This window comes from Apteryx rowi, unplaced genomic scaffold (genome assembly GCF_003343035.1).
Source record: "Apteryx rowi isolate R43461 unplaced genomic scaffold, aptRow1 scaffold_33, whole genome shotgun sequence".
NCBI lineage: Eukaryota > Metazoa > Chordata > Aves > Apterygiformes > Apterygidae > Apteryx > Apteryx rowi.
Window position 1 is genome coordinate 4311346 of NW_020449752.1, and position 12115 is coordinate 4323460.

At 63.4% G+C, this 12115-nt stretch overlaps 4 protein-coding genes across 10 annotated transcripts in view; 1 reads left to right on the forward strand and 3 right to left on the reverse strand.

Annotated features, from left to right (window-relative positions):
- Nucleotides 1-2229, reverse strand: part of DCPS (decapping enzyme, scavenger) — a 20527-nt gene extending 18298 nt beyond the window's left edge. The window contains exons 1-2 of one of the 2 annotated variants that reach the window (XM_026071655.1): nucleotides 2049-2229; nucleotides 1142-1345 (exon numbers count right to left, since the gene is read on the reverse strand). In XM_026071655.1, coding sequence (XP_025927440.1) covers nucleotides 1142-1285 — 144 coding nt within the window. In that variant the 5' untranslated portion in view covers nucleotides 1286-1345; nucleotides 2049-2229. Of the gene's footprint in view, nucleotides 1-1141; nucleotides 1346-1576; nucleotides 1736-2048 lie in introns of those variants that run through there. The other variant, XM_026071654.1, reaches the window with a different exon arrangement.
- TIRAP (TIR domain containing adaptor protein) lies at nucleotides 407-1234 on the reverse strand. Its single transcript, XM_026071656.1, has 2 exons — nucleotides 1142-1234; nucleotides 407-993 (listed from the first exon to the last, which is right to left on the reverse strand). Exons 1-2 carry the CDS (start codon nucleotides 1146-1148, stop codon nucleotides 407-409), a joined length of 594 nt encoding a protein of 197 aa, XP_025927441.1. The 5' UTR covers nucleotides 1149-1234.
- Nucleotides 2230-2536: 307 nt separating the features above from the next.
- On the forward strand, nucleotides 2537-6729 carry FAM118B (family with sequence similarity 118 member B). Of its 6 annotated transcripts, XM_026071770.1 has the most exons (7): nucleotides 2537-2572; nucleotides 3699-3776; nucleotides 4455-4731; nucleotides 4967-5194; nucleotides 5822-5950; nucleotides 6041-6326; nucleotides 6454-6729. In XM_026071770.1, the coding sequence occupies exons 2-7, from the start codon at nucleotides 3706-3708 to the stop codon at nucleotides 6465-6467; spliced, it is 1005 nt and encodes a 334-aa protein (XP_025927555.1). In that variant the 5' UTR covers nucleotides 2537-2572; nucleotides 3699-3705; the 3' UTR covers nucleotides 6468-6729. The 6 variants fall into 6 exon arrangements, with proteins under 6 accessions (XP_025927555.1, XP_025927552.1, XP_025927556.1 ...); XM_026071767.1 differs by having other exon boundaries at nucleotides 6041-6729; XM_026071771.1 differs by having other exon boundaries at nucleotides 4479-4731; nucleotides 6041-6729.
- A 135-nt stretch (nucleotides 6730-6864) lies between these two features.
- On the reverse strand, nucleotides 6865-12114 carry SRPRA (SRP receptor subunit alpha; the record flags this gene model as incomplete). Its single annotated transcript, XM_026071707.1, has 13 exons — nucleotides 6865-7613; nucleotides 7779-7877; nucleotides 7970-8133; nucleotides 8216-8429; nucleotides 8523-8695; nucleotides 8987-9073; nucleotides 9322-9440; nucleotides 9587-9693; nucleotides 9936-10089; nucleotides 10499-10652; nucleotides 10911-11071; nucleotides 11151-11314; nucleotides 12031-12114. Coding segments are annotated over 13 exons (1809 nt in total), but the record flags the coding sequence as incomplete, so codon positions are not given.
- Nucleotide 12115: the final 1 nt, after the last annotated feature.

A 12115-nucleotide genomic window follows, 5' to 3' on the forward strand; every position in this document is an offset into this window, starting at 1 on the left:
CCAGAGCGGCGGCAGCCACCGAGAGCGGCGCCCAGAGCGGCGCGGCGGCGCAGCGCTCCCCCTGCCGGCGCGGCGGCGCCGCCACGTGACCCCCGGCCCTATAGCCCCTATAGACCGGGCCCTATAGCCGAGGCCCTATRGCCCCGTGGCTACGAGAAAGAGCCACCCGCAGCGGGAGGAAAGCGGGCTTAAAAACCGCACTTCCCACCTGCCTGCGCAGCCACCCGCGTCGCTTCTCCTTGGGGCAGCCCCCGCGCTCAGCGCCGCGGCCGGGCCCTCCGCTCCTCCGGGGCACCGCTATCCCGGCTCGCTCCCGCTCCGGCACAGCTCCCGGAGGTCTGCGGAGACACRGCACATCCCCATCATCCAGAGCCACCGCCGCGGAGCGGGGGGGCCGCCCCGGCGCCTACTCACAGCGCAGCAGGGTGTCGCGGATCTGCCGGAAGCTGCTCTCCTTGAGGGCGGCGCGGATGTAGTAGAGGCTGYGCAGCTCGCGCGGGTACTCGTCGCGCCCCACGTCCTTGAGCACGGGGATGGCGCGCCCGCCGCCCGCCGGCGCCTCCGCCAGCGCCTGCAGCATCTGGTAGCGGCACCAGGGATCGCGCAGGAAGCCCGGGGTGATGAGCAGCACCCAGCAGTGGCTGCCGCGCACGGCGTCGCACAGCTCCGTCACCACGGGCCGGCCCGGCGCCGCATCGCGCGGCGGCAGGAAGCAGCGCAGCCCCTCGGGCTGGCTCTCCAGGTAGGCCACCAGCTCCTCCACGAACTCCACGTCCGCCTCGCTGTGGCAGATGCAGGCATCGTAGCTCTTGGCCCAGCGGGCGCTGCCCGCCCCGCTGATGTCCGGGCCGCAGGACCCGGCCGGCAGCTCCGCGGCAGACAAGAACGAGGAGGAGGAGAAGGAGGAGGAGGAGGAGGATGCCGCACTGCTGAGGCTGCTCTCCGCCGAGCCCGAGCTTTTCCTGGGCTGCCGCAGCAGCCGCCGAAACCAGCCTGCGGAGCCAGGCAGCACCGTGAGGCTCCTACCCACCTCCCTCCCCCCGAAATCCGGGTGCTTCCCGCTGCGGGTAGCTCCGGCAAACTGGGGGTTGGGGGTTTTTCCCCCCCCTGTTGTGGCCGGAGCGCCGCACCACACACTCACCCRCCATGGTGCTCCGCTGCCTGTCACCTGCCGGAAAGCCGTCCTGGGAGCAGCGTCAGGGGGAAGCAGAGCGGTCAGCACAACTGGGAATACCCACCTGGGAGGCGGGAGCCAGGCGCTGGAGCAGGGGAGGGGGGCACGCATCAGCCCCGAGGCAGCACCGGCATTAGGCGAGGAGGAGAAGGCAGCTCCCCCCGGTGTCACCTGGAGCAGAAAGGAGAGGAAGGACGTGGTGCATTCACTCTGGAGCCTAACGGGATCGCCGGGCAATGGTGAGGCTGAGCAACGCTCAGCAGATCCCAGCACCATGTGGCACCTTCCTCCCTCTCCCCCCAGCACTTCCTCCTCCACAAAAAGGGCAAAGCGGTTCCCTGCTCGGCCCCATCTCTTCCCACCCCCGGGGTGGAGATGGGCCCCCCCCACCCCACCACGCACCGGCCTCCCCAGGGCGACCGCCAGGGACGGAGCCTGGCAGGGGCCCAGCGGCCCCCCCAGCTCCTGCTCCGCAGCCGGGGCCCCACGGCAGCTCCGGCACCGGCTCAGGGCACTGCTAGCCCGGCGCCAGCCCTGCCTCAGCATGCGGAAGCGGGGGAAGGCGGTGGCGGCCCTGGGGCCTTCCTCCACCACCGCCACCCTCCCACATCCGCCCGCAGGGCCTGCGGTGGCAGGGAGCGGCCAGCGCCAAACCCCAGCAGAGCATCTCCGCCCGGCCGCTCGAGGCCGCGGCTCCTCGCCTCCGGCATGCCAGGAGAAAGGATGGAAGGCGAGGCCAGCCTCCGCGGCAGAGCCCGAGCCGGCCGCACCCGAGGCCACCAGAAGGGAATCGGGGCGCTTGGATGTCACCCACTCCCTCGACACCGGCTGAACACGATGAATGTTGAAGGAAAAGCATAAAACCGGCCGTAACCTGCTCGCAATCGCCCCGTTACGCGTGGAGGCCTCGAAAAGCAAGGAGACCCTCGATGAACGCGAGGCCCAGCAGCTCCGGCCCGGAGAAGCAGCCAGGTTCGGGACTTCCGCAGGCAGCCCGTGGCAAAGCCTCTCCCGGGAGAGAGGCGAGGAGAAGCCGCTGGAGAGGGCAGGGAGAGGGAGGCCGGGCTGCTCCCGAAACACGTCCACCGCTGACACGGCGCGTCCTGCCAGCGGGGGGGGGGGGGGGGCGGGCGGGCGGCGCTGACCCCCCACCTCCGCCCCCTCCGCCCGCCACTAAGGGGCGGGCCGGCCCCCGCCATCTTTATAGGGCCTCGAGACATCGCGAGAACATGTTAGGAGCGGAATTCTCGCGCAAGCGCCTCTTCTCCCTTTCCCCCGCGCGCCACGCCCCCTCCGCCGCGAGCCAATGGGAGGGCGGCGGGGCGGGGAAGGGGAGGGGCGGCGGCGCGGCGGCAGCGCGCCTGCGCGGGCCGGCGGGGCGTCTCCGCATGGGGCCAGGTGCGTGCGCGCGGCGGTGGGGGGGGGGGCGAGAAGGGGCTGAGCCTCGTGCGAAAAAATGAATAAAAATCCCCTTTTTTTCGCCGATTTGGCGGCCCAAAAAAGGGCCTTTTCGAAGGGGCTGAATTCCAGGAAACACCTGCCCTGGCCCGGCGCCTTAAAGCGACGCGTTTGAGAAGGCAGAGCGGCGAGCGAGGCGATGACCTTACCCGGGCCCCGCTTGCGGCTAAACCTCTTCCGCAGAAGAAAGTTTGCTCAGTGCCGGCGGGACGGCGGTTCCTTGCCGCAATCTGTTGCGGACGTTGTTAACGCCCCAAACTACGAGCAGCCTTTGGTAGAAGCCAGGCTGAGGCAAGATGCCGTTTCTGGCCTTTTTTTGGGGTCCTTTTTAGCGATCTGCGGCAAATAGAAAGGAAGTTTTGAGGTCATGACATTAGAAAACTATTCCTTGATCACTATGATTACAAAGGACAGCGATTTCCAGGTTCGGGTGACTTTTACAATGCCCTGAATGCTTTAAAATCACTTAGAAATTAAGCTGGCTTCTCCATTTACGCTGTTTGAAACACGATTTATGTGCAAGACGAGCGAGGTGCAGGCGATAATCGGGTGTTTGGCCGGGTTTTGAACAAGCAAAACGCAGGATGCCCGAGCGTCGATCGAGGAACGGGCTTGTTACTTGCGAATTGCGCTCACAGCGTAAAAACTATTGCGAATTTAAATTAAATCCCTCCGCTAAGCGGGTGTTTTGGGGAGCGTTTCACGTTCGGCCGTCGCGTGCGCCCGCCTCACCTCTCCGAGCGTTTCCTTAACGCCGTAAGTTTTCCTGTGTCGCCCCTGTTTTCTTACCCGCTGTTAAAAGATGACGATAATTCCTTAAATCGTGCCTGCTAGCAGCGCGCGGCTGCCGTTTCCGCCTCCGGAGGATTTGCGTGTGTGTGTCGAGCTCTCCCCGGGGCAGAGTTCGAGAGCGAAACGCCGCAATCCTCGGCCGAGAGGCGATGTCACGCAGATAGCAAAACCGAGCGGCTTTTTTTTTTTTTCCTTTCGCACCCGCCGCRAAAAAACCCGCCGTCGGCTCCGCGTCGCCTCGCGACCTCGCTCCCGGCGACTTCGTCCGCTGCAGACACCGGATGGCTTCCGCCGTGCGCCTGGGCACGGAGTCGCTGCTGGAAGATGGGACGCCACCTACGAAAAAGCCCAGGTAAATTTAACGCTACCCCAGCGCATTAAGATAAGAGGTTTGGGGGTTTTTTTGCCCTCGAAGAGAAGGACGCTCGGCACAAAATCACGGCGATCGTCCCGCTCGCCGGTGCGAGAAGCGCCTGCTCTCCCAGAGCTGGGGAGTCTCTCCCGCTTCGCTCTGCATGTGACGGCGGAAGCAAACGTATTTTATCAGTGCGGGAAAGGAATGTTTCCCGCAGAGTCGTTGCACAAAACRCTAGTTAGACTTAGGTAGTTTTTATTCTTGGATGTTGGATTTCAGTCCGTAAGGTTCCGGCTGTGATTTTATACTAGCGCTTTAACCTGAATATTAGTTTTGTTCTTCGCAGGTGAGATTTTCAGTCCCCCCCCAAAAAAACCATTAAATCTAGACTTGATTTGCAGCAAGCAACAGTGAAACCTTCCTAAACCAAAGGGGTTAACGGGGCTGTTTCCCCAGGCGGTGGTGGAGGGCAGGCAAAGCTCYGTCCGCGTGGCCCCGTTTCCTTTTCCATTCCGGCTAAACACCAGGCGTTTGCAGATGAAAAGCATTGCTCCAGTCCGGGGACGCTCCGGCAGAGGCTCCTCCGGCTTTGCGGAAGCGCCTCGCCGCTGTAATGTGATTTTATTACGTTAMATACATTTTATTTTTGTTATCCTGTTACCCTGCTGCTGCCAGCGGTGCTGCTTTCTCCCGTCGCAGGAAGCTGTTGCCGAGCCTGAAAAGCAAGAAGCCTCGGGAGCTCGTCTTGGTGATCGGGACGGGAATTAGCGCTGCGGTCGCTCCCCAAGTCCCGGCGCTGAAGTCCTGGAAAGGGTTAATCCAGGCCCTGCTGGATGCCGCGATCGACTTCGATCTCCTGGAAGACGAAGAGAGCAGACGGTTCCAGAAGTGCCTCCACGAGGACAAGAACCTGGTCCACGTGGCCCACGACCTTATCCAGAAGCTCTCTCCGGTGAGCGCGCTCGCAGCACCCAACGGGAACAGCCCGGGATCCCACCCGGAGCCTGGCGTTTGCCTTTGGGAAAGGGGCCGGTTCTCCCACGCCGCCCCGGCAGTGCCTGCGCTCGCGGGGAGCCGAGCGAGCGCGGCCGCTGCGCCGCGTTCCCGAGCGGGCGTCGGGGGCCGCTCGCTCCGACCGCCCCGGGTGGCCCGAGCGGCTCCGACCTTCCTCTCCCTCCCCTCCGCAGCGCACGAGCAACGTCCGCTCGACGTTCTTCAAGGACTGTTTGTACGAGGTGTTCGACGACCTGGAATCGAAAATGGAAGATGCCGGGAAGCAGCTGCTCCGCTCCGTGCTGCACCTGATGGAAAACGGGGCGCTGGTGCTGACCACCAACTTCGACAACCTGCTGGAGCTGTACGCGGCGCACCAGGGCAAGCACCTCGAGTCCCTCGACCTCACGGACGAGAAAAAGGTAAATAAAACCACGACGGTTTATCGTCAGGGCCGAGCCAGAGCAACGGCAGGGCGCCGGCGGCCGCGGGATGCGCCCGCGCAAGGAGACGGTGCCGTCAACAGCAATTTAGCTATTAAAAATAAGCGGCAACGCCGGATTTCTGACAGGTTTCTGCTTGTTGTTTCGATTCCTCTCGCATTTCGGTCGCTAGACGCCCACCGCCGCGTAGGCGCCGCGAAGCGCTTTGCCTCTTTGCGAGCCGACTCGCTCCCGTACCGGCCGCAGGTACTTAACAGCGGCGCAAATAAGYCCGCTAATTATCGCCAGCTCAAACGACCTCAGATCCGTAGGAGCAAAGCGAGAGCCGTAAGCGGCGGCTTCTTGAAACGAAGACCAGCCGTTGAGCTTTCCCGGGTCTCCTCCGCCTCTCCTTCCGCCAGCCGCGCCGTACAGGCGCGTTGGCTCTTGGGCAGGTACAGCGGAGCGTGAAGAAGCTCCAAGCTTCTCCAAAAATGTGTTTTTAACCATTTATTTGGAAATGTGAAGCGGTAGGAAGCAGGTCGCGGAGGAGGAGAGGCGGGAGACCTCGGCGAGCGGCTCCCCCGCGGCCGCGCTGACGTTGGCGGCGCGCTTCGCTCCGCGCAGGTGCTGCAGTGGGCGCAGGAGAAGAGGAAGCTCAGCGTGCTGCACATCCACGGCGTCTACACCAACCCCGGCGGCATCGTGCTGCACCCGGCCGGCTACCAGAACGTGCTGCGCAACACCGAGGTCATGGTGAGGCCGCTCGCGGGCCCGGCGGCGTTCCCGGAGCCTCGGCCGGCCCCGGCGGAGCCGCGGGGAAAACTCGCCTCTTCCTTTTGGCAGCGGGCGATCCAGAAGCTGTACGAGAACAAGTCGTTCCTCTTCCTGGGCTGCGGCTGGACCGTGGACGACACCACGTTCCAGGCGCTGTTTCTGGAAGCCGTGAAGCACAAGTCGGACCTGGAGCACTTCATGCTCGTGCGGCGCGGCGACGTGGACGAGTTCAAGAAGCTGCGGGAGAACATGCTGGACAAGGGCATTAAAGTGATCTCCTACGGGGACGAGCACGCCGACTTGCCCGAGTACTTCGAGCGGCTGGCGAGCGAGATCTGCGCGCGGGGCCGCACAGGTACGGGGGGCACCGGGCCGGGCGAAACGCTGTGACGCCTGATAAATCCTAAAAAAAAACCGCCGATAAATCCTAAAAAAACCGCGCCGCCCCAGCGCCTTTCCCCAGAGCCTTTAATCCCCCGCAGGCTGCAGCGCCTGAGCCGCGGGATCTGCGCYGCACGCCGCTCCCGAGGATGGGAGGTGAAGGCCCGGCTCCGCAGCGTAGTTGTCTCTTCTTTTAAACCCCGGCTGCATCGTGCGCCGTTGTTGCCTCACCCTTAGCGCTTTTATATTCTCCTTCCAACTAAAAAAACGTGACTYGAGCAGTTTGGTTTTGACTTGAAGCTCCGGTTTTCTAACCCTCCCTTTACACCGTACAATATTTTATACATCGAAGCTTGTATTAAAGGCCCCTTTGATCACCCTCTTGTGCTGGCGTTTGCTTTAAACCCTACTCAAACGTTTCCTACGGACACCCCAGGACTTAGACGAGGATACGGGCGGAATTCCCAGAGGGGGGAATATCCCGCCTGCAGGCCAGTTATTTACACACGGGAGACAAATTATGAAGTTTATTTATATAAATTATGTCTCTCGGAGCAGACAGCATTCGGTTTATTGCACTAGAGCACATCCGCAAGACAGAGCTACAGGACACCGCACGAGGTCTGTATTATCCAAGGGAGCGCGGTGGCGAGAGGCGCTCGGGAGCCGGGGAAAGCGGCGAGCAGCCGCCAGGATCCGCCAGGAATTTTTTCCCCTCTCTTTGCTAGCGCTCGCTCGCCCGAACAGCCCCCGCGCGCCGCGAGGGCCGCGAACAATACAAAGCTCCGGTCCGGGCCTCCGAGCGGAGGAGCCCGGGGCAGAACGAAGGGACCCAAGACAAGGGGCTGCCACCAGATGAAGCCACRCAACTGAGGCGGGACGAGCGCTCCGGCTGCAGAAGACACGTTTTATCCAAAAATAAACTCTAGTCAATAAATACGGCGGGAGCACGGAGCGAGCCGGAGCGAGCACAAGGCAATGGGCGCCCCCCGCCGCCGCCGCGCCGAAGCCCCCGGCGCTGGCGTCCCTTCGTGCTGCCTCGCGCCACGCCGCAACGACGGGTCGGTCACGGGGTAAAGCGCGTTCATCCGAGACGGCTGCAAGCAGCGGATTTGGTGCGAGAAGTTGCTTTTCAGGCCTTCATGAGCGCCGCGACCACCGCCTTGGCGTTAAGGCTACGCAGGTCACAGTAGGTTTGTCCGGTACCGACGAAAACGATGGGCTTGCTCGTGATGTACGTCATGGAGATGGCGGCGCCGACCTGCCGGCAACAAGCGAGCGCCGGTAACCGGAGCTGCCGGGGGGCGTCCTCCAAGGAAAACACCACCCCGCCTGCGCCGCCGGCTCCTTCCCTCAGCCTCTCAGCGGGAAAAGCTCCGCGCAGGGGAGAAGGAAAACCCTCGGGGCGACGCAACGGCCTTCCTACCTTGTCGTCGATGGTGTCGAACTTGGTGAGCACGATGCCATCGATGAGCCGCGGCGTCTGGGCCATGGAGTGGTCGGCCAAGGCCTTGTTAAACTTGACCTGGGGAAGGAAAACGGATGTGGGGAAGGCGGCGTTGGCGGCGGCGCCGCTCTCCGAAAGCCCTCCGACGAAACCCGAGGCTCGGCGCTCACCAGCTGGTCCACGGCCTCGTTGCCCACCAGAGCTTCGCCCACGAACAGCACCAGGTCGGGAGCGTTGACGGCGATGAGTTTGGCCAGCGCCGTCATCAGCGGGGCGTTGTCCTGCATGCGGCCGGCCGTGTCCACCAGGACCACGTCGAAGCCTTGGTTGCGAGCTAGGGAAACGGGGAAGCGGCGTTAAGGAAAGGGAGGAAAAACCCGGAGCTTCCCGCCGCCGCCGCCGCTCGCCGGCCCCACCGTAAGAGATGGCCTCCATGGCGATGCCGGCGGCGTCCTTGCCGTAGCCCTTCTCGTAGAGCTGCACCATGGTCCGGCCGCCGCGGCTCTCGGGCGGGCGCAGGGCGTTGAGGCGGCGCGTGTGCGTGCGGAGCTGCTCCACGGCGCCGGCGCGGAACGTGTCGCAGGCGGCGATGAGGACGCTGAAGCCGTTCTCGATGAGCCAGAACGAGATCTGGAAGGGGCGACGCGGACGTCCGTCGCCTGCAGAGCCCGACCGAGCCGAATGCCCCCCCCCCCCCCCCCCGGACGCCCCCTCTCCCCGCACCTTGGCCAGGTTGGTGGACTTGCCGACGCCGTTGACGCCGCAGAAGGTGACCACGTAGGGGCGGCGCTGGCGCTGCGCGTCCATGACGTCGCGGAGGACGTCCACGCGCCGCTGGGGCTGCAGGATCTGCACCAGGGCCTCCTGCAGGGCCTGCTTCACCGTCGAGGTCACCGCTGCGAGGCGGGAAGCAGAAACGGAAGCCGTCACGACCGGGAAACGCTCCAGGGAAGCCCGGAGCCCCAAGCCGCGAACGCGAGGAGGCCAAGACGACGCGTGGAAGCAACCGTCGTACGCGTGGGGCCGGTTTGACGAGCTCAGCAGGGTCAGAGCCCTTCGGGGCTCTTGCCAAAATCCCCGCGGGAGCCGTAAGCCGCTTCCGAGGAGTTTAGCCAACGGGCAGCCRGCATCTCTCATCCTTCCGCGCGCAACGGGAAGCGCGACGGAAGCGGCGCGCGGCCACTTACTGGTGAACGTCCCCATCACCTTCCCTTCCAGTTTCTTGGCCACCGACTCGCAGAGCTGCACYGCGATCTCCGCCGCCACGTTCTTCGCTGCGAGGAGGAGGAGGAGGAGGAAAGCGGGGTTAGCGTCGCGGGCGAGTCCCCCGCGTTCTTGTCCTCCTTTTGCTCGTTTATGGGCTGTTGAGGATCCCCCAAGTGCGAGGGGGATCAAGAGCCACCCAAATCCACCTCCAGAGCCCACCTGGAGACGCGCGGGGACTCGGGAATCCGCTCGGAACGAGCCCCTTCCCCTAGCCCGCCCCACGGACTCATCCGTTCCCGGCGTTTTCCAGACGTACCAATCAAGTGATCCTTCATCTTCTCCAGCACGGGGTCCATGTCCTCCCGGGTGAGGCTTTTGGATCCCACCAGGCCTTTCAGCATGCCGAACATGCCTCCGAGGCCTCCCTTCCGGGCGCTGCGGAGAGGCGCCCTCGTTACCTTCGCACGCGCGACGCAAAGAGCCCGTCGCACAGCCGACGAGCCGCTTCCCTCCCCCGCGTCGCAGCCCGGCGAGCCTGGAGGAGGCGTTACGGGAGAGCGAGCCCGGAGCGCGCGGCTCACCTCGGTTTCGAAGGGTTCTGCACAACCTTCTCCTCTTCGGCTTCTTCATCGCTCTCGTATTCGAGGTCGTAGAGGCGGCCGGGCTCCCGGTTTCGATCCCCCAGGGCCTGCAAGCGGCAAGACGGGCGCTGAAAAGCCGTAGCCACTTCGCTTGGTTTCTTCCCGGCTCGCCGGCGCCGCCGCTCCCGGGATCCTCTAAGCCACCGCATGCCAGGAGGGAGGCGGGGAGCCGCGATCCTGGCTAACGGCCCGCTGTCGGCCCGCCGCGGCGAGCGGGCGGCGTTCGTAACGCCCAGCCGGTCTCAGAGCAAGGCGCCAAAATGAATGTAACGGCCCGGCTTCTCCTTACCGTGTCGGGGTCGAATTCCTCCGCGGGACAAGCCTCGGAGCTGCCGTTGGTAGTGGAGTTACTGTAATCGAGTACTTTGGCATTAGAGTTCCCCAGATCCCACACGCGGGGCTTCTTCCCCTTCTCCTTCTGAGCCTCCGGCTTCGGAGACTTGCTGGAACAGAGACCAGAGACACCTCTTGGTCGATATAATCGAGCCTAAGCAATGATCGCACCTCGGAAAGCCTGGAATTTAAGAGCCCGGATACCGATCGGAAAGGTCGACGCGAAGGTTAAACCCGGCGGATTCCAAATCTCGGCAAAGTTTGTTTATCTGAACTTTAGCCCCTGCGTCGGCCTCGCTGCAGCCTGCTCGAGCTCGAGCTGGGCGCCGCAGCCCTGCCGCCCTTCGCTCCCGCCGCGGCAAGCTCCGGACCCGCGCGCGCGAGGCGGCCGGATCCAGCCCCGCTCGGAAAAGGTGGCAGAAAGCGGCGTTTCCGCCGGTATTTTCCACACGAACCGCTAAGGACTGGTCAAAACCACAGGGAAACGCCAAGGAGGGAAGCGGCGCCGCCCTCGCCCACCTCGCCTTCTCTCCCGCTTTCATGTGTCTCTTGAAGAATTCCTCCCGGTTCTTCTGCAGGATCTCGTCCTTGGTCAGCTCTTCCCTGTCCCCAGCCGCGGGCGGCTGCTTCTCTCCTGYGGCTGCTTTACCGGATGCCGAAACGGCTTCGCTTCCTGAACAGAAGAGCCCTCGTCGGTCCTTAGGCGGCACCCGAGCCGGGATCGCCGAGCGCAACGCGAGTCGCAGGTCCCCAAAACCCCCATCGTCATAAATACGACTTTTGGTGTATGGCTCGCTCCCTGTTTAAGAGCCAAAACGCATGCGCGAAACGGCGGAATCATCCAATTTCCCCCAATCCCAGCGCCGGTTTTCCCTCAGCCTGCTCCCGGGCTTTTCGCGGCCCTCTCGTTTCCCTTTGCCTGTGGACTCACCCTCCTTTTTGGCGCCTTTGTTCTTCTTGTTCTTGGCTTTCTCCTTTGGTTTCTCCCCTCGTGTTTCGATCATGCACTTGACGGTCTTCTGGGATTTCGACGACTGCTCAAATGTCTTCATCACGGTGGGAGCTCGGACTTTGCTGCTCTCCTCTGCTTCCCTGCGGAGAGGCGGCACGTCAGCCCCCACTATCGGCTCTGTTCCCCAAATCCCCTCCGCTCCAGGCAGGAGCTCGTTACCGCAGGAGACGCAGGAAGTCGTCTTTGAAGTCGAAGGTGCCGTTCAGGAGGCCCAGAGCGCCCTTCTGCTGGAACTCGTTGCGGTATTTGTCCCGGAACTCCTTGTGCACGTCGTCTATCAGCTTATCCACGTAGGTCAGCGTCAGGATCTTCTGGAAGCCCACCTGCGGAGCGGCACGGGGACGGGGCGCCGCGCTTTCAGCCTGCGGCACGCGCGCCAGCGCCGCGAGACCCCCGAACCGACGGCGGCGAGGGGCTTTAACGTGCTCCCAAAAGAGAATAAATAGCACCCGCCAGAGCTTCGCTTGGGAGGTGACACCCGTAAAAGCGGGGTGGCTGCCGCTGTTTCAAAGCGACGGAGGCAGCGGAAGACCAGAGAGGCCTTTGCTGGGCCGCAGGTTCGCGCTGAAGGAGGTTTGCGGCCACGCACATGAGATATGGAAAGGCTAAACAAGCGTTAAACGTACCCTAGAGCAGGAAAAATAAGGCATTTCGGGCTTTTTCGACAGATAGAATCAAACTAAGCTTCCTGCATTGCTTTTCCGAGCTGCAGTTTCATTGGGATTAATAGTCCGTATGTTTTTGTTTAATGCAGAAGTCTTAATCCTACCGCGTATTATTAAGACGCGTCGCCACAGACCGTAGCGGTTTCCCACGAAAACCCACAACCCCGTTCCACCCCCAAAAACGCAATCCTTGGAGATAAATAACGCAACACCCCCCCCCCCCCAAAGGGCGGAGGAAGCCCGCGGAGGGGCTCGGAGCCTGCGGGCGCCTCCGCAAACGGCTCGGGAGGCGTTCGGAAGCGGGCACGGCGCGGCGGCCCCGGGAAGCCTCCCCCCGGCACGGTGGGATTGGGGGAAGCGGGGCGCTCGCTCACCACGAAGACGAGCTCGAACTGGTTGTCCAGCTTGTACTTGAGCGTGAGCGCCTCATGGTTGAAGGAGTTGCTGCCGCCCCGCTCC